The sequence below is a fragment of the Equus quagga genome, chromosome 6, assembly GCF_021613505.1.
Source record: "Equus quagga isolate Etosha38 chromosome 6, UCLA_HA_Equagga_1.0, whole genome shotgun sequence".
NCBI classification, from domain to species: Eukaryota; Metazoa; Chordata; class Mammalia; order Perissodactyla; family Equidae; genus Equus; species Equus quagga.
The window spans coordinates 85,604,427-85,630,649 of record NC_060272.1 but is presented as its reverse complement, the minus strand read 5'-3'; the positions used below and the strand labels follow the sequence as shown (position 1 = coordinate 85,630,649).

Below are 26,223 nucleotides of genomic sequence, written 5' to 3'. Positions count from 1 at the left end.
GAAATCTCATAAAGTTCCCACTAGCCATTTGAAGAATTATTTGTAAATCATCTACACTCATTGCTAATGCTCTGATAGAGACACAGCATTTTATTTTTTTTAGGCTAAATTTTAAGTGTGTTCTTTGCTCTCAAACCTTTCCAAGGGGGTGAAGCTTCAAATGTTCCCGGGGAAGGTTTGCTTCCTCCAGTGACCACTGCCTTCTCGGTGTTGCAGCCCGGGAGCTCCCAGGGCCCCCAGCTGGGCCCAGATCACTAGAACCCCAGCCCCCTGCCTTGTTGAGATGCAGTTTAGAGCAGGAATAAAGCAGTTTCTCTGAGACTCAGTTCCTGCATCTGTAAAATGGGGAGAGGCGTGTGCACGGTACCCCACCATCCCGGCCCTCACCCCCTGTCCCCTATAGGCCTTCACCCCATTCCAAGTCTGGCTGACAGTGCTCCCGAGGCTCAGAGGGCCTATTTCTGAGTTCCAGAACTCTTCACACTGAGGCTCGAGCTGCCAGACTTCGAGGGTCATCCCCCCAGGAGTGCCCATGCTCCTAGAGAAAGTTCTGGAAAAGCCCTGACTTTTCTAAATGAATCTTCCAAAATGATTCCTAACTGCAGAATTCCTGGCACAGAATAAGCACTGAGGGGAAAAATTAGGGAAAGAGAGCCTGAAATCCTGTAACATAAGTGGCCCTGCCAGGCCACCCCAGAGGCCACTGGGTAGGTGGTCACCATCCTGGGGGAATGCGGCAGTATAGAAGTGGGGGGCGTCCATGTGTCTGGACAGTCATTAGGAGGTTCTAGGTGCCTTGGGAACTCCAGGTCAGAATCTTACCCTCGGGCACTTTAGGAAAACCAGGGCACCTGCAGCTCCAGTGTGGGGGAGCAACTGACCCCCCCCCATAGACACATACACTAAACCTTGGAACCCTGCTTGACTCTGCCCCTACCGACTCCTTCCAGTTCCACCTACATCCTTCATATGCAGAGCTGCTAATCGGCTAGTGCATCTTACACCTGTGCACAGCACCTGCTTGATTCTGACCAGCCTGAGCAGGTCGCTCACTCCCTGTAGAAGGTGAATTTAGTTACTGCTTAACCAAAATTAAGCTTGCATTTCAGAGAGCATAATAATTTCATAGTGCATTTCAATTTCATAATATTTAGGAGGGAAAAACAAAGTATGTATGTATACACACATGTCCATGTATGCTTATAGGCATGCACACACACACGTGTGTGAGAGTGTTGTGTGTGTGTCTATACCACTCCAGGGTATTTATAAGTAGACATGATAGAGATATAGATACAGATACAATGATGAAAGTGTTTAGCAAAATGGATAAGCAGATAGAGATGTAAGTAGATTTTTAGATTTACAGGTAAAAGGTGTGGCTATAGAAACACACATAGGCATCCGTAATAGGGATATATAGATGTTACATACATAGATCTGTGCTTAAGCAGATACACAGATAAACAGATGAATGCCGTGGACATCCCTACTGGGAATCCCTAAAGTGCTAGGAAAAGCGATTGAGATTTGGCAGTGCTGTTTCACCGTAGTCATCTTCGTTTTTCTCCTTAGGAGTTGGCGATTTCAGTGTGTGGGAGTTCTCTGGAAATCCTGTATACTTCTGCTGTTATGACTATTTTGCTGCAAACGATCCCACATCGATCCATGTCATCGTTTTTAGTCTGGAAGAACCCTACGAGATCCAGCTGAACCAAGTGATCTTCTGGCTCAGTTTCCTGAAGTCTCTTGTGCCGGTTGAAGAGCCCATAGGTGAGCTCCAATGCGGGGGAGTGCAGGCCCCTCCCGCCAGCCTTGCGCCCCGGCTGTGCCCAGGTCCTGCAGCTTGCGGCCAACAGCTGCGGCTGCCTTCGGCCCTCCTTCCTCCTGGAAGATTCCCACGGTGGAGGCTTTCTGAGGCTCCCCTGTTCCTTTGTTCTGCCAGGAGTTCCTTCACGATTGAGTTTTCCTGCCATGGAGACAAAAGTCTGAGCAATTGCTTGAGATCCTTTTCTTACATTCTTTACGGCGTGGTCGCCTTTGCTGGGTGCCAAGTGAAACAGCTCCTTTGAGGGCGAGTGTGCCTCACCTGATGGGCGGGATTAGTCAACGGGGTGAGCCCCCTTCCTGCTGTAGCTCCGCCAGGAATGGAAGGAGGAGGCCCGTGTTGACTGAAGGCGTTAACTTTATTCCTTGAAGAGACGATCACGTGGAATAAAGTGCTTTTCTTCTTTTCGTACAACAAAAGCAGCCGCCTTCCGTGGTGAAATATAAAACTCGGCAGTCAATTTTCTCTTGAAAAGCATCTAACAATCCAATAACTGGGGCTTAATCACTCTCGGCGTGCCACCGTTTTGCCTTTCTTTCTCCTTGCCTTTCCTGGTTTCTTTTAAACACTCCCGTAGTGAGAGGCTCTCCGTCCATGTGAGCTGCAGGAGTTCCTCTTCTGAGCCGTGTCTGCGGTTTGCTGCGTTCAGAGGGCTGTGCTTGGTGTTGTCAAGGCAGAGGTTAGAGCTCCCTTGCCGTGCAAGCCGGGCCTCTGGAGGAAGATCTGAGAGGCTGCCTGTATTCCAACGTTGTTTCTGGGCCACTTCGGAGCAGCCTCCTTGAGGCGCAGGAAATGGCTCCTTGTTGTTGGCTGGGCCTGGGGCCTTCTAGAGGCCACGCCACACTGCGGGCACAGGGCTCTCGCGTCTTTGGGCAGGGTGCACATCCACCTGGAGAGACAGCTGGGCCTGAGGCCAGCGCGCCCCTCCTCACCTGGGGAGGAGAGATGGCCGGGGAGGAGAACCCCTCTCCGAAACAGTTCTCTCTCCCCCCCCAGCTTTCGGCGGCAAGCTGAAGAACCCACTCCGAGTCGTCCTGGTGGCCACACACGCCGACATCATGAATGTGCCTCGTCCAGCCGGAGGCGAGTTTGGATATGACAAAGACACGTCATTGCTGAAAGAAATCAGGAACAGGTAAGGGGCAGGTGCTGGGTCTTCAGGGTAACACAGCCCAGGTCGTGTGAGCCAGAGAAACGAATTAAAGAAATTCAAGGCCTCTTTCCTTCGGTTGCCTTTTTCGTTGTATTTTTTATTTTCATCAAAGCATTCAATACACATAATGACAAATCAAACAGTATCAAGAGCGCGGGATACAAGGCAGCTGTCTTCCGACTCCTCTTCTCCCCTCGGTACCCCTGCCCGGTCTTCCGACTCCTCTTCTCCCCTTGGGTACCCCTGCCCGGAAGGGACTTCTTCTCGTTGTTTCAGGTATTTTTTTTCATCTTTATTGAGGTATAATTGGCAAAATTGTAAGATATTTAAAGTGTACATCGTGGAGATTTGATGTGTGTATACATTGTGAAAGGATTCCTCATCTAGTTAATTAACACGTCCATCACTTCACACACTTAGCTCTTTTTCTCGAGAACATGTAAGTTCTGCTCTCGCAGCAAATTTTGATCCTATAATGCAGTGTCGCCAACTGGAGCCACCAGGCTTTACAGCAGCTCCTCACTTATTTTAGTTTTTAGCTTTCAGTTCTTTTGGCGGTTATCATGATACCACTATGAGTTAAAACCCACGGAGGGTCATGAAACTCCTTTAGGAGGTCCTACCGACGTCCTTGTAAAGTGGGATGGGGTGGAGCCGGGTAGATGGAGGGGAATGGAAGATGTGAGTGCATTTCATGTCAAATATTTTTGTTAAACTTTTGTTTCACTTATAAATGTGAATGTGCACAGGGTCACAGTGTAAAAATACGTATTTTTACTTAATGTCTGTCAAAAAAGTTTGAACCTGCAGCTCTATATAACGTGCTATAACTCGAACTCTTGGTTTATCAACCGAAGACACTTCTATATTATCTTCATGATATGAAAAATAGGGCTTCTATTAGTATTTTTAGGTCTAGGGAGTAACTCATACTCGTCCCTCTATTCTTAGTCTGTTGACTTTCAACAGCATCTCTTCTCCTAAGTTGTAAGGTGAGCGCATTAGGCCTCACCCTGCCTGTGTCTGGGGAAGCTGTTATCTTTTCATGCTGTGTTCCTGCCGCTTTGTGGAAGCCAAGGCACCATCGGCATGACTCTGAGTTTTCCCCAAGTCTTGGCACCAGGGTAACGTGACAGTGTCCAGTGAACAGCAGGGTGGAGGGGACTTTGCAAGGTCACCAGAGCTTCCTTGCCTCCAGCCAGGCTTTTGGACCAGTAGGAGCCTGGCCCGGCCACGGGAACACCTGGTCACACTGAGTCACTCTAATAAGGGCACTGCTCTTCCCTCAGGTTTGGGAACGATCTTCACATTTCAAATAAGCTGTTTGTTCTGGACGCCGGGGCTTCCGGGTCTAAGGACATGAAGGTGCTTCGAAATCACCTGCAGGAAATACGGAGCCAGATTGTTTCAGTGAGTACACCCGGGAGGGCTGGAACCCAGCCTCGCCCAGACCGTCCAGTCACGTCCAGTGGCCCCGGGAGGTTTGAGTGGCCGGCTTGGTTTGGTTCGGCTTTCAGGGGCCCAGTAGAGGTGGCCGATGGACATGTTTTTATTCTGTTGCTCTGGGATGAGGAAGGAAGAGTTGAGAAACAAAGGGGGCCAGGAGGTGCAGGGGTTGCTATGGGCAAGGTGGACCACCTTAGAGTGTATGAAATTCTGACAGTTTTAGAGGTTTGTGTGAAAGTAAAGCTGCTTTTTACACATGTACAAAAGCAATTTAAAAGTGCTTGTCATGAAACATTTAGAAAAGTAGAAAAACAGTTACCAGCAAAATTTATCGAGGTGCATGAAATAGTGGATAAACAAGTGGAATGAGACTGTGTTCTTGGATGGCAAGATCTTACTAACGTACGTTAGCTTTCCCGGGTTGTTTAGACTTCATACACTGCTAGACGGGATTGAGGAGATTGGGCTTTTTATCTTAAAATTCCAATGGAAGAATAAATAAAACGTATGAGAAAGGCTCTGTAATTGATCGATCAATAAATAATTGGAATAGATTAGGGTTTAGAAGTAAATCACATCTACAGAAATTTAATAGAAAAGAAAGACATTGTTTCAGTTTGATGGGGAAAATGTTATTTAATGAATGATCTGGTGCAACTGGCTGTTTGCCTAGAGGGAAATAAGGTCGAAGTCCTGGTCACTGCATGGTGCAAAATAAATTCTGGGTGGATTAAAGCTTTAAATGGAAAAAAATAAAACATATCCTGAGTGGAAATATGAGAGAATGTATTTTTACAGCAACTTGGGAAGGGTTGGGAAAACTTTTAAACCGAGATAGGAAGCCCCAGACGTTTTCAAAGAAAATATGCCTCATTGACAAAATAAAAGTTAAAAAAAATTTTCTGGCAAATAAGTTCTATCAACACAGTTAAAAGGTGAGATAGACTGGGGAGAAATATTCTCAATGTCTTTGACACATAACAGGTTACTATCTGTACTATTCAAAAAACTCTCCAAAATTGGTCTGGAAAGGGCAAGCGTCCCGAGGGGAAAATGCTGCAATGCCCCCGGAAATGTTCGTGCTGCACAAGCCAGTGTCCACTCGGGGAACGTGCCTCTCGCCCCCTGCCCAGCGGGTGCCCCCTCTAGTGACAGCTTACGGCTTGCCAGGCGGGACATGCTGAGCTTCCGACGCCAGGCTCCGGTCCCAGACGAGCTGGCGGGGTTTGCAGGGACCCACTGCTCTCTCATGAAGCCTGGCCCCCGCTTTCTGATAGGGCCCCACCGTGGCACGGCCAGCAGGCGAGGAGCAGACTGGGGGCCTCAGAGCAACCTGGCCACAGAAAGCAGTGGACGGCCATCTGTGGGTGCTGCAGGGGGAGGGGGTCCCTGGAGAGTTTTTAGGGGGGGTGTGACGTGCCTTCTGCTCCACCCCCCCAACTCCTGAGGTCAGGCAGGTGGAGCCCACCAAGTAAACTCCCTTTCTCCTTGGGAGTTGTGTTTGTTAATAGGGAGTGGACGTAACTGACAGAAAAGGCAGGATTCCAGAAGGGGCTGCCCGATTAGTGATGCAGTGCAGTGTCTGGCTGGTGTGGTTCTAGTCAGGAAGGGGTGCTGATTATACGAGTCTGTAACATAGACTGATCTGTTTAACTAAGTTAAGAGATTAAAAAGCCATTTCAAGCCAATTACCAAGAATTAGGCTAATTTGAAATAATATTTCAACAACAATTTCCATAAATATCGAATTTATTGTTAAAAACCCACTCTGGTATTGATCATGATACTTATTCTCTTTTCCTCTCTGTGTTCCTGAAGTGACCATCCTCTGGCTGACACTGTCATTCCATGTGAGGGAGGGAGGGAGTAAAACATCAGGAATTAGTGAACGTTAGTTGATTGAGTCCACAATTCCAGAAACGTCCTTGTGAAGCCTCACCATCCGGTTAACGTGAGCAATAGAAATGAAAGCCTCTGCAAATTGCGTGACTCATACGTAGGTTCTGCTTAAGGGCCACGCTGGAGTAAGAACTGCCCAGTGCCTCACCAAAAGAGCCCTAACTTACGCAAAGACTCGCAAGCGTCGGCGCAGACATGAGTGGCGCCGTTTCTGCCGTGCTCCGCCTGAGTCGCCACAGCCGTCCGTTGACCTGTCCGGTCCTGTATCTTCTAGGTCTGCCCTCCAATGACTCACCTGTGCGAGAAAATCATCTCCACGCTGCCTTCCTGGAGGAAGCTCAATGGGCCCAACCAGCTGATGTCACTGCAGCAGTTCGTGTGTGACGTGCAGGACCAGCTGAACCCCCTGGCCAGTCAGGAGGACCTCCGGCGCATAGCCCAGCAGCTGCACAGTGCGGGCGAGGTAAGGGCTTCTCCAGCTAGGTGGGGCTCTGAGGGGCCTCCGGGGACTCATTTCTGTCACCAGTCCCAGCATCTGAGGGTAGGCTGGGCCTGGGGAGGCGGTGTGGAAACCGCCCCATGCCCCACACTATGTCCAGACACGAGTTTGCTGCACAGGGCCTCAGTGACCGCCTGAGCCGTTCCCTGCACCCCTCTCCACCCCAAGAGCTGTGGTTTTGTTCACTCTGGCTTGTTTTCCAGATTCTTAGTTAAGGAGCACAGTTCCCAGTGCACCGGGGGATGGGCCTCCCTGCTCTCGACCTGGGGCACCTGGGGCTGAGCTGCCCTCAGGATGGCTGCTCTCCACGGGCTGGTACCGCTCCAAGCAGACCTCTTGGGTTCACGGGCAGTCAAGAAATGGCTGTGACAGTGCGATGTCTGGAGACGCTAAGGCACAGTGACCCGCGGGAATGACCAAGAGATGGGAGTCTTTGCTCCACATTCGGCACTGAGATGCAGTGGAGAACCTGTTCTAAATTGCACTGTGTGCCCGGCTCCAGAAGGGGGGGCATAGCCTTCCCATTCTCCATGTGTGTAGTCAGGAGACGGCGTAGGCTAATCTGGGCCAAGAAGAGCAGTTCTGAGAATTTTAGAGCACAGCAGCTGCCCCTCCGATCTCACGTGCCACCTCTGACCCTGTGGCTGGTTTGTGTGAATCGTATCAGCTTGAAATCAAAACTGAGTCCAGAGCCAGTGACCCTGAAAACTGGAGCCTCAGGCGGGGATGGCTTCAGCTTTGGGACTCATGAAACTGCCGCTACTCCACTGGCCCCTCCCACGACACTTTAAAGTGGATCTGAGGATGGGGGTAGCTGGAGGGTTAAAGGCCACGTTATAAAATGCTGCTGGATATGAGAAGATGTTTTCATCATAATCATACACTCACTCCTTTTGGCACGGTATTCTCTCATGTCTAGGATTTGATCAACAGCTTTCTCGATCATAGCCTATAATTCACTTTATTTGGCATCACATACCTCCTTGCCCATGAGATGTAGCACGTAAATAAACAAAGACTTGAAAGTAGAGGAAAAAAGGGGCCAGCCCAGTGCTCAGAGGTTAAGTTCGCGTGTTGCACTTTGGCGGCCCGGGGTTCTCCAGTTGAGATCCCGGGTGCTTGTTGGGCCATGCTGTGGCAGGCGTCCCACATATAAAGTAGAGGAAGACAGGCACGGATGTTAGCTCAGGGCCAATCTTACTCAAAAAAAAAAAAGGGGGGGGTAAGGAGAAGGGAATTCCAAATCAGGTGGCCCTCTGAGGGCCGCCAGCCTCTCCTCCAGCGCTGTTACTGCCCTCCAGGACTAATCTGCGAATCTGATTTAAATGTCACCAGTTGTCCTCCTAGCGACTTTTTTCTGGCCCAGGACCCCACAATGCGCTTAGCCAACCTTAGTCTTCTCCAATATGGGACAGTTTATCAGTCTGTCTTCGATGACCCTGAGCTGACAGGTGGTCTCACCTGCAGATGGTGTCCCACCAGATGCCTTATCAAGAAGTAGATGCTGGCTCGTGGATCACCTGCAGCCTGCCCGCTCCCTCCCCGCTCCAGGGCCAGCCACTGTCATGGTGGATGTCCTGCCACACCTTTTGTATGAATGTGTGTGAGAAATTTATGTAGTGATAGAACATTGTTCTGAATCTTTTTTGAAAGATTTCAAGCCTTCAGAGAAGTTGCAAGAATAGTACTGCGAATCCTCGTATACACCACACCTAAATTAACCAATTGTCTCCTTTTGCTGCACTTGCTTTATCCTTCTCTCGTCTATTTGTCTATTTACTTTTTAAATATCATGGCATTTTACCCCTAAATAATTTAGCCTGTATCTTCTAAGGAGAAGGACATTCTTCCACATAACCGCAATATAATTTTCACATTCTGGAACCGTAACATTGATATAATACTTTATTAAACATGTAGTTTTCATTCAAGTGTTTGCCACTTGTCCCAATGATTTCTTATATAGCTGTTTGTATTCATTTATGTATTTATTTTGGGATTCAGAATCCAGTCAAAAATCACTCATTACATTTGGCTGCCATCTCTTTCTCTCTTTTTTGCCTTTCATTACATTTTTTAGAGTCCAAGATAGTCTTTTCAGAATCTCTCTTATGACATTCCCAAGCTGGGTTTCGGGCTCAGCGTTTGGTTTCCCAGATCCATCCACGTGAATGCCCTGGGTCATTCCTTGCCACATCCGCACAGATCTTGTCACTGCTCGGGCCCTTGGGTGCTCTGAGCAGCTGCTGCACCCGTCCATTTATGTTCCTGTGTGTGACCTCCTGTTGTCCCCTCTGGCAGATCAACATCATGCAGAGTGAAACAGTCCAGGACGTGCTGCTCCTGGACCCCCGCTGGCTCTGCACCAGCGTCCTGGGGAAGCTGCTCTCCGTCGAGACCCCCCGGGCCCTGCACCATTACCGGGGCCGCTACACCATGGAGGACGTGCAGCGCCTGGTGCCCGACAGCGACGTGGAGGAGCTGCTGCAGATCCTGGATGCCATGGACATCTGCGCCCGGGACCTGAGCAGTGGGACCATGGTGGACATCCCCGCCCTGATCAAGACAGACAGCCTGCACCGCTCCTGGACGGACGAGGAGGACGAGGTGATGGTCTATGGCGGCGTGCGCATCGTCCCGGTGGAGCACCTCACCCCCTTCCCGTGCGGCATCTTTCACAAGGTCCAGGTGAACCTCTGCCGGTGGATCCACCAGCAGAGCACCGAGGGTGACGCAGACATCCGCCTGTGGGTGAATGGCTGCAAGATTGCCAACCGCGGGGCCGAGCTGCTGGTGCTGCTGGTCAACCACGGCCAGGGCATCGAGGTCCAGGTGCGTGGTCTGGAGACGGAAAAGATCAAGTGCTGCCTCCTGCTGGACTCGGTGTGCAGCACCATCGAGAACGTCATGGCCACCACGCTGCCTGGGCTGTTGACAGTGAAGCATTACCTGAGCCCCCAGCAGCTGAGGGAGCACCACGAGCCGGTCATGATCTACCAGCCGAGAGACTTCTTCCGGGCGCAGACCCTGAAGGAGACCTCGCTGACCAACACCATGGGCGGGTACAGGGAGAGCTTCAGCAGCATCATGTGCTTCGGCTGCCATGACATCTACTCGCAGGCCAGCCTGGGGATGGACATCCACGCATCAGACCTGAACCTCCTGACCCGGAGGAAACTCAGTCGCCTGCTGGACCCGCCCGACCCCATGGGGAAGGACTGGTGCCTTCTGGCCATGAACTTGGGCCTCCCTGACCTTGTGGCAAAGTACAACACCAATAATGGGGCTCCTAAGGAGTTCCTCCCGAGCCCGCTCCACGCCCTGCTCCGGGAATGGACCTCCTACCCTGAGAGCACGGTCGGCATCCTCATGTCCAAACTGCGGGAGCTGGGGCGCCGGGATGCGGCCGACTTTCTGCTGAAGGCCTCCTCTGTGTTCAAAATCAACCTGGACGGCAGTGGCCAGGAGGCCTACGCCTCGAGCTGCAACAGCGGCACGTCCTATAATTCCATTAGCTCGGTCGTGTCCCGGTGAGGGCAGCCTTCGTTTTGGGCAGGGTCTCTTCGGACTGCAGAAGCAAGGGGGATCAGCCCGTCTTCCCGTCAGAGATTCCGGTGCATCCCTTCGTCCGCCCACTTGCTGAGGGACGCCACCCTCCCTCCCACATCACTTATTTCTCTGCCACTACCTCCCTCCTTCCCACACGTTCCGTTGTATTACATGGTCTTTCTAGTTTAAGAACAGACCATATCCTTTCCTTTGGCCATTTGAAAAACTAGCACCCCTCTGCTCTGTGTTCTGGACCCCATCTCTCATCCTCTAGTACCTTGCTTCTTACTGATAATTTTACTGGAATTCCTAACTTTTCAATGAAAATTTTTTTAACTACTATATAGATTGTCCTTTAAAAAAAAGCGCACATTTATCCAAAAGGTGTATTTCTTATACTCTTTTCTTTGTTATACCATGTCCTCAGCTTCTCTCTTTTATATTTGTAGGAAAAACTCCCATGTATGGAATCGCACTGTATGATTTATAAACAGACATTATGTGAGTGCCTTTTGCAGAAGAGGGTGTGTTTGAAATCATGAGTCAGCCAGCAGCTGTCACGAAGGAAACGCCCCTCTCTGTCCCCTGCTGTTTGCTGATCATCGCCAGAGGTGCTTCACCCTGAGTTGTGTTCCCAGCGGTTTCGTGTTTCATTTGTCAAGGAAAGGGGAGGGAGGAACGCCCCCCCAGAGCGCCGTCCGGCCAGTGCTGTTGCTACGGTAGACATGTTCTCGTTTGCTTTTGTTGAAACGTCGTGTGAACGTCCACATGGACCTCAGGATGTCCCGCTTCTCGCTCCTGCCCTCTCAGGAGGAGGCTGCTCCGCAGAAGGGTGGGGAGGCCACGTGAGGACCCTGGAGACCCTGCCTCCTGACTCGTGCAGGCCACCGTCGTCTGTGCGAGCAGGTGGCTTTCCACTTTAGATCCTGTCTGATAATTTCCTGTACTTGAAGTCCGAGAGAGGAAATAAAAGAAGCAACTTTTCTTGCAGTGGTTTTAAATTGTGATAGTTTTAAATTGATATGAGGGAACATGTCCTGATTCTTCTGTCCTGAGAAGCATGTAATTTTAATGTTATATGTGTGTGTGTATATATATATATATATGCAATATGTATATACATATATATTAATACAGGTATTTTTACTGAATCTATAAGATGTAGTAAAAAGTTGTTTGTTTTTCTTTTCTTTTTTGTTTATTTTTTTCCTTTTTTAAAAAATAAACTGTTGCTTGTTGCATTAGTTTGTTGGTCTTCAATTCAAAAAGGATTCATTTTCTTTGCTTTGTTTTCACTTACCAGTACTCCACCCAGGGGGACAACCAATCTGAAATGCACAAAGTCATTAAACCTAAACTCCTGGGGGCGGAAGACAACCCAGTTTCTTTAGGTGTTCAATTATTCCTCAGATTGAGAATGGTCTGAGGAAGTAAAAAGAGCCCAGATGATCACATTTGTTCTCACTTTAAAGAAAAGGGGCTCATCCCAATGTCCTTGGGTGAACCAAACACCAAATTGAATCCTTTAGTCTCGGCAGCGGGGGGCGGGGGAAGCCTCCTGTCCCTGGACACAGGTGGAGGGCGTGGGGCCCTGCAGCGGCAAGGACACCCTGCATGGAAGACCCTCCTCTGCCTCCCCTTGTCTCACTGGGCCCCCCACCCAGGCCAGCAGCTGGGACTCCAGCTCTGACCCGCTGGGAGCTCTGAGTGACAAGACCTCTATTTAGCAAAATCTCAAGACAGCTTTGAAAAGAAATGGGCGAAGAAAAAAAATTGGAAGGAAAAAGACTGAAATGGTGACGACGATTTTCTCTGTGATGGTGGGAATACAGTTTGTCTCTGTTTTGCCCAAATTGTCCACAGTAAACATGATTTACTATTACAATGAGGAAAGAAATATAAATGAAATAAAACTGAAAGCTACACATGGACTTGCCTAGAAAGGAGGACAAGGAAAATGAAATTCTAGTTGCCTTGGAAGAGTGGAATCTCCTTTTCTTGTGTCAGCTCCCTCCTAGATGTCGACTTCATTCGCTCCTACTTTGGAAGAGTGCCTCCCGCTGCGGGGATACAGCGCCAGGCCGCTGGACCTCAGGGACAGGGGTTCGCCTCTGGCAGCATCTGTATGTCCAGTCCCAGAGAAGGATTCTGACCGGTCCATCTTGGGTCACAGAGCTGTCCTTACGCAAAGCATGGTGGTTGGGGGAGATAGAGTTACCCAACTGGCCTGGCCCCAGTGGCCCAGAGTGGCTCCTGGGAAGGAGCAGTCCTCCCCCAGCTGGGAGTTGTGTTAACAGAAGGGCGGAGGGAGGATGGTGACCAACAGCGCAGAGTGCTGCAGGGTCCTCACACTTCTCTGTAGGCCCTGAGTTCATAAGGTGACGTGGCCTCCTGGGCTCCTGAGGTGCTGAAGCCATACTTAGGATTCAGTACAACCCGAATTTGAAGAGCTTCAGGACCACTGAGCTCATTGCCCCATCCTGGGAAATGCCTTGAGGGGCGTTCAGCGTGCCTTTTGGGGTCATGCCATGAACCTGGTTAGGCTGAAACTGGCAAAGCCCCACCATGTGTAGACAGCTGTACCTCCTGCAGCGGGAAGAAACCAGACCATAGCTTACTTCCTGCGGGCACAGTGAGAATCAAAGGGTGCAAGTGTGTAGAAGCCAGAAAGCAAAGCCTTCCGTGGGGCCCTTCTTAGCGTTGTCGTGAAATGCGCTTGGACAACATGCTCTTCATGGCCTCTGGGCTGTGGCTGCCCCTTGGTACAAAGCCCAGATGCCGGCTGCCCTGGGGGGCCTGAGGTCTCCACATGGGACGCAGGGCTTCTGTGGCATGGGCTGGAGGGCACTTCGGGGAATTCTGATTGGTTCCAAAATCTGGATCTCACACCTTCGAAAAGGAATCAGAACTCTGGGGGCGACTCTGGTGGCCTTTTTTGCAGACAGGGGTTTCCAATAACAACTACAGGATTCCTTGAAATTGAAACAACATTCGGCCCTGTCAGTGTCCAGAGTCCACACAAGTCTTACTAAACCCGACAGTGTGACCCCAGAAAAGCCTCTCCGAAGGGAAGAGCCAGCCTGGCTGCTCCTGCGTGAACAGTGGCTAGATGCCAGCCCGGCTGTGAGTCCGGGAGGGTCATTGGGAGACCTGAGCTCGAGAGTGGAAGTTCTTCGTTGAGAGTAAGAAAAGAGTTTCAGTTTTGCAAGATGAAAAAAGTTCTGGACGTGGATGGTTGTGATGGTGGCACCACAATGTGAATTAACGTCACTGCATAATTAGTGCCACTGCACTGTGCGGTCACAAAGGGTTAAAATGAGAAATTTTATCTCTCTTTTACTACAATCTTTTTAAAAGAAGGGGAAAAAAAAGGTGAAGTAGGAACCTGAGACTATCCAGGTAACAGCAAAGCTTGCAGAAAAATGTACAAGACGCCCCATGTGTTCAGAGCAGCCCAGCCACGCCGGCCCCCAGGGAGGGACAGAGAAAAGGATGGACTGCTTTTTGGAAGAATATTTGTTATTCTTTGGTATATTTGGTATTTGTTATTTCAAAAAAAATCTTTAAAGTGGTTATCACAGGAGGAAGAAGTAAGAATTTCCCTTGGCTTCTTTTCTCTTTTTGCTTGCTGTTCATTTTTTTCTTTTTTTCGCTTTGAATTCATGCATGGGATGGTGGCATAGTCTTTTCAGGACTTTGAATTCTTAATGCCTTCATCAGGCCAAACTGTGTATGAGGAGTAACATGCTCTGACCCACCATTCCCCAGACGCTGGCTCAGCCCCTAGTGTGGGCACCAGCCCCAGGCTCACAACGTGGGCGTGGAGCCAAGTGGGCCTGTGGGCTCCCCTGGGCCAGCCACTGGGCTCAGCTCAACGGCTCCTGAGGAATTCGCTCTCGGGGGCTGTTTGCAGGCATTGTGGCTGTGCTGTGGTGGCCACCTGAGGGTAAGGTCAGAATTTTCCTTTTCAACCAAGTCATGGGCTGGGGAGAGGCTGGAGCTTCCAGCCCCTCAGACCCAGGACTCAGTGGCTTCTAGACGTGAGCCCAGACAGGGACAGGAGCATCTGTCACAGCTGAATGTCCTGGCCAGAGGGTGTGCCAGGGAGATGCCCCGAAAGGGGGTTTTAAGTAGTCATCAGCCCCCTTCCATCAGCCCCCACCCCTGGAAATGCACGTGGCAGAGTGGGAAACGACCCCAGGGGACAGCTGCTAATCTTCCCAGGACCGCCCAGCCTCAGATTGTTGTGGGCTCCTGATTGTTGTTCACAAGGCCATTCTTTGATCAAAAAGGAGTGAAGATGCGTGTGGGCGTGAGGAGGGGGCAGGGTGAAGTCCCACAGATATCAGCGGCAGAGGTCCCCTGGGTGGGGCTGTGGCGCGCCCGCACTCTCGGGCTGATGCGTGGTGGGGCGGCCTGGCCAGGCGCCGAAGGCTGTGACTCCAGCCTGTGGGGTTCCTGTCAGGGGTACAGAGAAGGGGCCGAGACCAGCTCGAGGTGGATGAGGTGTCTTGTCCCACTGAAATCCCAGAATTTTACAATGAGAAGAGATCTCACAGAGGGTCTGGTTCAACCGCTCTTTGGGGGCTGGAAGGAAAGAGTTTAAGCGATTTAGACAAAATTGTATGGTTCATTTATTAACAATTCAGACTAAGTGTCAGGCCATCTCACCACAACTGGGGGCCCCTTGTACTCCTCTGCTAAATATTTACATTGTAATGTAGTGTGTGTGTTGTGAGTGTACATGTGCATGTGTGTATATTGTGTGTGTGCATAAGTATATGTGCATGTGTGTCCTCTGTGTGTGCATGTGCATATGTGTAACTGTGTGTGTGTGCCTATGCGTCACTGTGCGTGTGTATACACCTATATAAGTTTGTGTGTTTGTGTGTGAATGTATGCATGCGTGTATATGTGTATAAGTGCGTTCGTGTGTGTGATATGTGTATGCTGTATAATGTGTGTGTGGTGTGTGTAGATGTGTATATTGTGTGTGTGTGTGTGTGTGTGTGTTTGGAGAATGTGTATTGTGTGTGCATGTGTGCAGTGTGTGTGTTGTGTGTAAGTGTAGGTGTGTGCACGTGCGTGATGTGTGTACCGTGTGTGTGTGTCTGTGTTTCATGAGGTGAGGGATTCTCTGCTGTAAAGATTGTTCTTCTGGCCCATAACGTTGGTTCCCACCGATTCAGCCGCGAGTGCCCATTTTCCCAGTCAGGTGACTAACAGCATCGTGAGAGCTTTCCTCTTCCCACACCTCCATGTGGTGGAGGTTCTCGCCCCTATGTGAGCCGCAGGGGGTTCTGCGAAGCCCTCAGGTTGCGTCACAGCCAGTGTCAATGATAATCTTTCTGTTTTCTGAGAAGGCCAGGCACCCTAGAGCGCAGCCCCCAGTGATTCCCTTGAAGAATGTGGTTGTGTGCCTAATACTCGCACGAGAAGGAGAAGCCAGGCGTTTGCTGCTGACAGTGCGCTCCTGCCTCTGCGCTGGGAGTCGGGAACCAGAGTCCTGGGCTGCTGGCCCATCTGGGGCTCGGGCGCTGCCCTTGGCTTCCAGGGCAATGTGATGCAGTGAAAGCTTTCATCCCTTTGGCTTTTTGTCCTAGACATATTTTCATGTAACTGAAATCATACAAAATGCACAATGCTATACCCTGCTTCTTCTTAACCCAACATTATGATGGCTGTTTGCAAGGTCATCAGCAGCTCTTCAGACACATCGGTTTCAAGTGCTGAGCAATGCTGTCATCGTCTGTCCCATCCCCATTGGCCTGACCGTTCCCTGCCGTGGAATGCTCGGCATTCTTCTCTAAATGAGGCATGTTTCCCTCAAACATCTTTATGCACATTTCTTTTCTATATTTTGGATTCGATGTGAAGTGTTTTTTGGCTTTTGTCACATAACATTAAAATCCAAGGAGAGGGGCCGGCTCCATGGCCGAGTGGTTAAGTTCAGGCGCTCCGCTGCAGTGGCCCAGGGTTCGGATCCTGGGCACAGACATGGCACCGCTCGTCAGGCCACGTTGAGGTGGCGTCCCACATCCCACAACTAGAAGGACCTGCAACTAAGATATACAACTATGTATGGGGGAGGTGGGGTTTGGGAAATAAAGCAGAAAAAGAAAAAAAAAATGATTGGCAACAGTTGTTAGCCCAGGTGCCAATCCTTAAAATCCAAGGAGAGAAGCATTTATTGCTGAGCAAAAGTGGCATTTATGTTGCTGTCTGTCTGGTTTTCTTTTTTCCCAGAAAAATATTATTAACTGTTGACACATCATATAATACTTTTTTAGTACATTTTTTGCTATATATAACAGGTTTTATCATATCACTTTTTGAGCAAGAGTGGAAAGAAAATTCAATCTTTCCACCACCATGAGAGATCAAAATCATTAGTTAATTAAAGTTATTGATAGTTTAGAAAACTGTCAGCTTCAAACTCTTTGGTAGAAATTTTTAAGATTGTGTTCAATTCTGGGTAACCTCTTTCAAGTTTTTATACTTATATGTATATAAGCTGACATGTCGAGCTTTCTCAACTAGTGACTTATTTTAAGCGCATGTTGAATTGTCAACACTCATTAACCAGTTTGTCATGGTCAATGTCCTTCACCATCTGTTTGATGTCCTGAGTTTCTGTGCAGGCCTCTCTCAGAGGGAAGGCTGCCGCCTTACTGGTGTGATGGTCTCTTCTCTTTGGCCTCCCTGCCATCCGGCCCAGGTTGCCTGGTTCTCCAGCCACCAAACACAGCTGCACCTGGGAGCTCACCGTCCAGCCGGGTCCCTGCCCACTTTGGTTTTGGGAACCACTGGAGTACGTTATCAGTCAAAACAGGCCGTCAATAGTGGAGTCCCCCACCAGAGACCCTTTCATGTAGACAAGACTCAGCCCTGGGACAAAAGTACAAAACCGGTTATTTTGTAGACTGTTCTAATTTGTGGGTTTTTCGGATTGCTTTCCCCGGGGGCACTTCACTTACCCCTGCATAAACTGGACAAAGGTGAGCTCAAGGCTCAATGAGATTCTCACTCATCATTTTAGCAAGAATGATGTCCTGAATATAAAAAATAAAAGTGAATTTTACTTCTCTCTGCCCCCAAAATCAGGAGCCTTAAGCTGTTTTCCGGTAACGAGTAGCTTTTCGTTTTGCTGATTTTTGAGCCCTGAGAAGTCCTCGTGTGTGCCAGAGGTTCCCACACTTAGGGGATTTCATGGAGATTCCATAAAGAACATGGGGAACTGACACTTTGTTTTGCAATGTGAAACCACTTAGAACCAGCAAAAACTACAACGCTGTCACAGGCGTCACAGAAGTATTTTTAAAACATTGTGATACCAACAAAAAGAAAGAAAGAAAAAAGATTTTTAAAAGAGAAAATTAGGAAAGTGATAGTCTTAGAATAATGAACTTTCTTTTCACTTAAAATAATTTAATCTTAGAAAAAAATCATGCAGAGGTCCTTATTTGTCTCCATCTCACTGGAGCAGAGACCGCTTCATTGTGGGCAGCGTGTTTTAAAGTTCCTGGTTGGGTTTTGTTTGTCGGAAGCCTTGCTCTTCGTTATGTAAAGAAGCTCAGGGAAAGCCCCACGGGCCCTTCCCATGAAACAGCTGATGGCACGCTCGCTGTATCCTTGAAAACTGGAACAGTCACCGGCTGTTCCAGGCCGGGCACGCTTGGAAAGCACAGTAATTCTGGCTGCTCTTGAAACAAGGCCGCGGGCTCTCGGCCTCAGGAGGAAGCCTGGAAGGCAGGCGGTTGGGCCAGAGCATGGGCCCGCCGTGAAATACGAGGGTCAGTCGGTCTCTTCTCGAAGAGTCTCAGGGCTGGAGACTCGGAAAAGCCGTTTTTAGTTCACTTGCCACCTGAACTTCCCACACCCTGTTCTGTCTTCCAGGTCACCTAGAAACACTGATTCCTTGTCCATCGTAGACACTTAAGTGTTTCTTAGAACAGCTATTATGCTGCCTGCTATTGTTTTCAAAAGTTACACTCTTGTTTCTCTTCGACAATATGGATTCCCTTATGTCAACCTTGCGCTGAGCCAGTATCATGGAGATGGATGGTGGTGGTGGTTGCGCAACAATGTGAATGTACTAAATCAAAAACAGTTCAAATGGTGAATTTTGGTATGTTGTATTACCACAATGAAAAACAAAATGAGGCTTGCTTCCCAATGATCAGGTGAGTAAAGGACGCTCTCTTACCCCTCCTGGCAAGAGAACCGGAAAGAAGTTGGGAATGACGGCCAGGGGTACTCTCAGGAGGGCAGTGGTGACTGGGAGACTGGTGGAAGTAGCCAGGCGTGTCCGGCTACCTGATCCCATAGCTTAAGGGTGACACACGGGCCTGGACTTGCTGCCTGCCTGGATTGTCTTCGCTTGCGAGCTCTGAGCAAGCAGAGGGAGAGCGCCATGCGTATCCTACGCACAGCATCTGACCTGTTCAGCCCGTGCAAGCAGTTGCACACTCCTGGACTGCCCAGAAGTGCCTGGAGGAAGGGGCTCTGGGGCCCACATTTCAACCGGCATTCAGCTCAAGCCGTATGCTCACAGGGCTGTGGCTTTCCACCTGTGCAGGTGATCGCTGGCACCAAGCCCTGACCATTCTAAGAATACTCTTTGGCAGAGGGTGGGCTGGGTTTGTGCCCAGACTGTCTAGATCCCTCTGAGTTCACTGAACCCCCACTGTGCAAATTATGGGGCGTCAAGCAAGAAATGTTCTCCTTTGCAACAGGCATGTATAGAACTCAGGGTGCAGGAGAGCAGGGCCTGGAAAGAACTTCCCCAGCCAGGAAGCACAAACCCAAAGCTGAGCGCGTATCGCCGGCACAGCAAAATTGTTTCAACCCATTGGAGAGACTCTGGCATCTTCTTTCCAATGTTTGTCAACCTTCATCCTTGTTCGTGTCAGAGTAGGACTGGAGGTTAAGGAATGCCCACTGGAATCAGAGGACTAACTTAAGGAGAAACTCAACTTGAATTCTCCTGATTTCATCAACCCTCTCCCATTTCCTTCCATTTTCTGGGAGCTAATTGGTCCCTTTCAGATTCATCCATGGCTATGTTGACACAAAATAACCACTAACCACTCTATACACAAGAGAGAGAGGTGAGTTTTCCTTGAGCCAGGGTGAGGATTATAATCCGGGAAGGTAGCTTCCACAAAGGAAGAAAGCGCTCCAGAGAAGTGTGGTCTCCAGTCCAGTCTCAGATCTTTTCAGAACAAAGAACACACGTTAAACACGCCCAGGATACATACTCATCGAAACTTCAAAGAGGTTTTCAGCTGCAAATTGGCAGGTCAACATGACCCTGGTGTCAGGGAAAGGACTAATACTGGTGTTACTGGTAGGGCGGTAGGGCGCAAGGAGGGGGAGTCTGCATTCTTATCTGAAGACAGTGCATTCTTTACTTTAATGGTTAGAGCAGATGTACAATGTGTGTTTGATGGGCCATAAGTCAGGCTTCTTTAGTTCAAGTCAAATCAGTTTTGAACCCGAATAGTTACCCCTTATACCTCAATATGTGAAAATCTCGTGTCAACTATAACCCTGCCTTTGGGCCTAGTTACTCTCCCACACTGCCCAGAACTATCTTATTTCTTTATTCTTCTTAAAATAAATCTGACTTGGAGCCCACCCACGCAAAATCTAGTCTCTTTTGTCCTTAAAGTAGCTACCGTTCCTCCCCATGGTTGTGCAAGTGTCCTGGGGTCTTATAGGCAGTCTGTGTCTGCTGCCCTTGCTCATCCCAAGATGTGTGTGACCTGCCTCCCGCCATGCCAATTGTGCATAAGAATCTTCCAGAGCCCACCATCTCTAGGCCTTGGGTGCAAGCAGGCTACTGCCCTGAGACGCTTGCAGAAACCCCCTGCCCCTCTCCAGGTCTTGGGGAAGACTCCTCTCTTCCTCCAACTCCACTAGGCAATGGACACTTCATTCCTTGATCACATTGACCTTATATGGAGGTTTTCAGATTGGGCCCTCCAACTTAGAAAACCTTTTTTTCTCTCTTCAAAGCTTGGCTTTCAGGACCATTGTGGACTCGGGAATTCTATTTGGGATGTCAAATGTGGAACGTTGACTTTTTCTCTCTTTGCATTCCTGTTGTTAAAATCCTGATCATCTGTGATCAGGATGTCCCTGGCTCTAGAGGCGAAATGTCCCAATAAAAGCAACACACACAAAGAAAGAACATTACCATTTTCAAAAAAATCACTCCTTGCGTCACAGACACCACAGGCCTGCCGGTGGCGGCCCCTCTGTTTCTCAATAATGTGTGCCCTCACCCCACCCACGCCATCCCCAGACCTGTTCTAGAAGATATACCTCAGAAGTAGGGACATATTCTGCAAGGGGAAGAGCGTGGACGAGGTTCCTGCAGGGAGGAGAGAGGATTTCCCTGTAAGGCAGCGGTGAGTCACAGAGAACAGGAAGTGCTTTGGAGAAATGTTTCAATGGAGACAGTGGTGGAGGGTTAGGGAGGGTGCCTAGGGTAATGACCTTATGTAGGGCCACTGGGAAGGGAGTGGTCTCTTGGTTGCTCTTCCCCTGGACTGTGGAAAAGGTCATATTTAGCATAAACATTAACTGTTGTCCTCCTGCAATTCTCTTTAATGGCCTTTAATGACCGCCAAGCTTCCATCCTGGGGCCGGCACAGCCCTGAAAAGCTGCTGGCTGGCTTGTCTGGAATTATTTGACTTGCTTCTTATTTTCCTGAGAATACGCAAGAGCAGAGGGGGAAGAACACCAGCTTCCCACATGGATCACTGGTCAGCAAGATTCTCCAAGGCAAGGCCTGGACTTGGCATTGTACTTTGCTGAAGATTTTGCCCACAGTTGACCTATTTCAGTCTATCATGCATATTCAGGGGCCCAACAACCAAGGAAAAGCCGGGGAGAAAGCAAGGATGACAGAAGCTGGTTTGGCTGAGAAACTCCAAGGGCGCAGTAGCTCTTTGACTCTACATGGGACCATGAGAACAGGGCATACCTGGGGGAACGTGTTGAAATGGCTCCAGGTGAGTGTTTGTGGCCTTGCCTCCCTAATCTTCTGTCCATCTCTGCTATGTCCTAAGACCTCAGGTGCCAAGCCCTCCCCAGACCTCAAGGGCTTGTCCTGTGTCCTACCCGGTGGAGGGGAAAACTAGCCTCAAATAAGAAATTTCTTTGCCAAAATATCAAAGTCTCTAAAATATATGGCCAGCATCGTTTCTGCTACAGAAAACTAAAGTCATTTCTACAGACATCTCCTTTTCAGTGACATAAAATGACCTCTTTCTGACACACCTTAACAGCCAGTCTTACATCACCTCTTCTGCTCTTTGATTTGGTCCTTTCTCTTAAGTTTAGTAGGTTATGTGAGCACTGCCCTTTCCATCTGCATTCCTCCTTTCCGCCACCCGCTTGCCTAGGCCCCTCTGTCCATCCAGCACATTTTCCCCAAGACAATCTGGCCACACTGAGCAGATGTCTCCACCTCTGCCTTTCTCTGTCTTCTGAATGCCTTTCCTGTGTGTCTGGAAACTATAAACTTCTTTTGAATGCTAAATCTTAAGCTGCTTCTCAAAATAAGACCCAGTGTTCCAAATAGTCCCTGTGAAGCTGGGCACCTGAGGTTTACGGTCAATATTCAATAAGATTCAACCTGAGGGTTTTGTGAGCTTGTTTTACAGAAGGAAGAGCATGCCCTAGGGGAGGTTGTGATCGCTGGATGACCAGCCCCAGCTGCTGTAGACGCCCAGAAGTCAGATTGCCCAAGGGCTTATCTGGAGTGAAAGAAACACAGGTTACCCTTTGTTTCTCTGAAGCTCCTCCTGCCCAGCCCCTTAGCTCTGTAAACCCCCGGCCTTCTCATCTTGTGAAGGTGGATTTGAGAGAGCCCACCCTGCCACCGTCTCATTTTGGCCAATTCGAATAAACCTTTCTCCATGGCCAGACACTGATGGCTCGGAGATGGGCCCATTGCACGTCAGGCATGGGAACTGGAGATGAAGAGGCTGGCTGTCACCTGTAGTCGGGATTCCAGGGAAGGCAAGCTGCTCCCCATCTCCCAGAAGCACTTTGCCGTGGACGACATTGTCTGTGGAACATCAAGGCCTCAAGGGATCCTTTAAAGACTCTCAGGAAAAGGAATTACTAAGTCTGACTTTCTGAAGCTGTTTTAATAAGGAAGAATTCAATGTCATCCGCGGATTATTGATGAGTTTCTAGAAAGGTTTTTGAACATTTCTTTTAGCCACTCAGGGCAGAACTGCTGAATCAGTAGGGAGCATAAATGAGAGCTGTCAGAGGGAGGATAGTGACAGAGGGAAGGCTCTGCCGTGGCCCTGCCTGTGCTGTGTCAGTGTGATGAGAAGGCCATGCGAACACAGGAGGCAGCAGCGGGCAGCAGGACCCAGCCAACCCCATGTCACAGGAGAGAGGACGTGACCTTCCTCCCCTAAGTCAGAGCTGTTATTAATCAAGTTAAAAGTACAAGATGCCTTCCTGCCCCTTGCTCCACCCAATTGCCCACAAACAGAAGCCCTGAATGGAATTAGCTTGTCCTGAAACTAGGAGCCAATTCAGTCAAATGTTTTCTCCAATTTCAACGTTTGCTGAAAATGCTGGCGTATTTCCCAACTGATGAGAAGTCATTACAATCCACTCAAGGCATTAGTACTGCCCCCTGCATAACAGAGTGCAGGTCCTGTGTAAATGGGGCCATATCTGAAGGTAACTAAAGGGACAGGATGGAAGGTGATGGTGAGCTGAGTGTCTCAGTGACAGCTTTTGGCACATTTGGGCTTGTTGTGTGGGTTTCGGTTCCTCTATCTAAAGAGGGGAAGCCTGTTCGTCACTGACAAAAGCAGGAGCACTTACTAATCCTCAGCCTCCTGATGCAGCTGTCCAGGCACCAGAATGGCTCTAGTAGAAGATGACGTTATCAGCAGTACAGTCAACACGAGCTCGATGCTACAGTGTGTCATTGCCAGTAGTTTCTGTCTCAAAGATTCCTCTAAGTTTGGGAGATCTTATCCAAAGCAGGCAAAAACAAAGGTTATAAGACATGAAGAACACCAACACCAGCGCCTCCGGGGGAGCAGGTTGAAAATAACAATAAGGACAACCCATGGGCTGGAGCCTGTCCAGATTTTGTTAGGGCAGCCCAAGCAGACGAAGACAGACTAATACAGGACCCACCCCCACCACCCCTCTTTGCTTCTAGACCCGTACCTAGACTTGAGTCCCAGCAGGGCCCTAAAGGTAAGGTACAAAGTGTGCCCCACGGGGAAGTGTCTACACTCCAAAAGAACTACTTGAGTTTTCTAAGTTATACGAACAGAGATTCAGAGAACATGTGTAGGAGTGGATATCAAGGGTGTGAGATGATGGTGGAAGGAACATAAAGTTGGATCAGGATGAATTGACGGACATGGGCTCCCTAAGGAGAGATTCTGCATTTAATGTTGTAGCGCTGGGAGTTAGAAAGGCCTTGGACAGTGTGTTTGGTTGGTTGACTGAAAATCAACCAAAAGGTGGCCCACAGTGAGCGAGCTGGAAATGGGAGACCCGCCTTGGTTTAATGTAGAGGAAGGAACTCAAAGGCTTAAGGAGACTGAAAGATTAGAGTGGATTTCTCATTTAAGATCTACTCACCCACACGGGGAGGGTTCAAAAAACATGCCTTTCACCATGACTGTGAAAAATAAATCTGTGAGGGGAGTCCCGGCATCCTTGAGAAGCTCTGTGATCACTCTCCTCTGCAAGGCAGACCTCACAGTGGGAACCGCGGTCACTGACTTGGGAATCCTAAATGCGATGGGAGTAACTGGATGCTGGGTGGCAGGGGCCAAGTGGCAGCACTCAACCACCAAAGGCAAGGTCACTGTAATGGAGGGCAGAGTGAAAGCAGCCAGAACAGTCTGGCTCATGCAGGCCTATGGTGTTGATCACAGTGTTCCTATAAGTGAGACGGACAGGAACCCTGCAAAATTCTTACTAGGCAGAAAAGCTCCAGGTCAAGTGAACAGAAGTCTAAACTGAATCATAAAAACAGTCACACTCCTCAATCAATTCCCAAGCTTTGGCCAGTTTACAGACCCAGAACCCCTTGAATGAAGGGGAATCCCCTTGAAAAAGGACCCCAGTACAATAGCAAAATTTTATGCTGTTAATCTTTGTCCCAGCCTCCCCTAAAGAGATCTGGGGACTTTTATCAGGGTAACTGTCCACTGGAAAAAATTAGGGCTTTCAGGGACTACTGGGCACTCACTCTGAACAGACACTAATTCCAAGAGACCCAGAATGGCAATGTGGTTCACCAGTCAGAAGAGGAGCCTATGGAGTCAGGGATCAACGGAGCTTTAGCTCATGTCCACCTCACAGTGAGCCCAGTGGGTCCCTGAAGCCATTCTATGGTTATTTCCCTAGTTCTTGAATGCATAACTGTATGGATATACTTAGCTACATATCTAGCAGAATCCCCACATTGGTTCCCTGACCTGTGGTGTGAGGGCTATTATGGTGGGAAAGCCAACTGCAAACCACTACACCTGCCTCTACCCAGGAAAATGGTAAAACAAAAGCAGTGCTGCGTCCCTGGGGAGATTGCAGAGCTGAGTGCCACCGTCAAGGACTGGAAGAGGCAGTCATCCCTACCACAGCCCCATTCAGCTCTCCTGTCTGGCCTGTGCAGAAGACAGACGATCCTGGAGAACGACGGTGGATTATCATGAGCTTAACCAGGGGATGACTTCAACTGTAGTGCTGGACCAGATGGGATTTCATTGCTTGAGCAAATGAGCACATCTCCCAGTACCTGGTACGTAGCTATTGATCTGGCCAAATGCATTTTTCTTTATCCTTGTCAATAAAACCCACCAGAAGCAGTTTGCTTTCAGCCGACGAGGCCAGCAACACTCCTTCACTGCCTGCCTCAGGGGATATCAACTCTCCAGCCATATGTCATAAATTAGTCTGCAAGGATCTTGATCGCCTTCCCTTCCACAAGACGTCACAGTGGTCCAATACATCGATGACATTACGGTGACTGGATCTAGTGAGTGAGAAGTAGCAGGTATTCCAGACTTATTGGTGAGACGTTTGCATTTCAGAGGGTAGGAAATAAATCTGGCAAAATTCAGGGAACTTCTACCTCGGTGGAATTTCTAGGGGTCCGATGGTGTGGAGGGTCAAGATATCCCTTCTAGGGTGAAGCAGAAGTTGTTGCAGCTGCCCCTCATAAAACCAAAAAAGAGGAATCACACGTCCTGGGCATCTTTGGCTTTGGGAGAAGGCTCCGCAACAGGCCCTGGCTGCTGTGCAAGCTGCTCTGCCACTTGGCTCAGATGATCCAGTCGATCCAACGGTGCTTAAAAGTGTCAGGGGCAGGGCCGGCCCAGTGGCGCAGCGGCTAAGTGTGTACATTCTGCTTCGGTGGCCCAGGGTTCACCAGTTCGGATCCTGGGTGCAGACATGGCACCGCTTGGCAAGCCATGCTGTAGTAGGCATCCCACATATAAAGTAGAGGAAGATGGGCATGGATGTTAGCTCAGGGCCAGTCTTCCTCAGCAAAAAGAAGGGGATTGGCGGCAGATGTTAGCTCAGGGCTAATTTTCCTCAAAAAGAACAAAAGTGTCAGTGGCAGATAGAGATGCTATTTGAAACCTTTGGCAGGCCCCTACCGGTGAATTGGCCTGTAGCAAAAGGGCTCAGCCCTGCAGAGCAAAGCCCTAATCTCCTTGTGGGGAACAGGTCTTGGCCTGCTACTGGGCCTTCGTAGGGGCTGAATGCTTGACCATGGGCCATCAAGTTATCATACCACCTGAGCTGCCCATCATGAACTAGGTGTTATCTGAGCCACC

At 49.3% G+C, this 26,223-nt stretch overlaps 1 protein-coding gene across 5 annotated transcripts in view; it reads left to right on the top strand.

Moving 5' to 3' along the window:
* DAPK1 (death associated protein kinase 1) overlaps window positions 1-11,618 on the top strand; it is a 170,101-nt gene extending 158,483 nt beyond the window's left edge. For all 5 annotated transcript variants that reach the window (XM_046663717.1, XM_046663720.1, XM_046663719.1 and 2 more), the window contains exons 22-26: window positions 1,576-1,773; window positions 2,825-2,963; window positions 4,271-4,391; window positions 6,601-6,789; window positions 9,127-11,618. In XM_046663717.1, the coding sequence (XP_046519673.1) occupies window positions 1,576-1,773; window positions 2,825-2,963; window positions 4,271-4,391; window positions 6,601-6,789; window positions 9,127-10,359 (1,880 nt within the window). In that variant the 3' untranslated portion in view covers window positions 10,360-11,618. The remainder of the gene's footprint in view (window positions 1-1,575; window positions 1,774-2,824; window positions 2,964-4,270; window positions 4,392-6,600; window positions 6,790-9,126) is intronic.
* The last annotated feature ends 14,605 nt before the right edge of the window (window positions 11,619-26,223 follow it).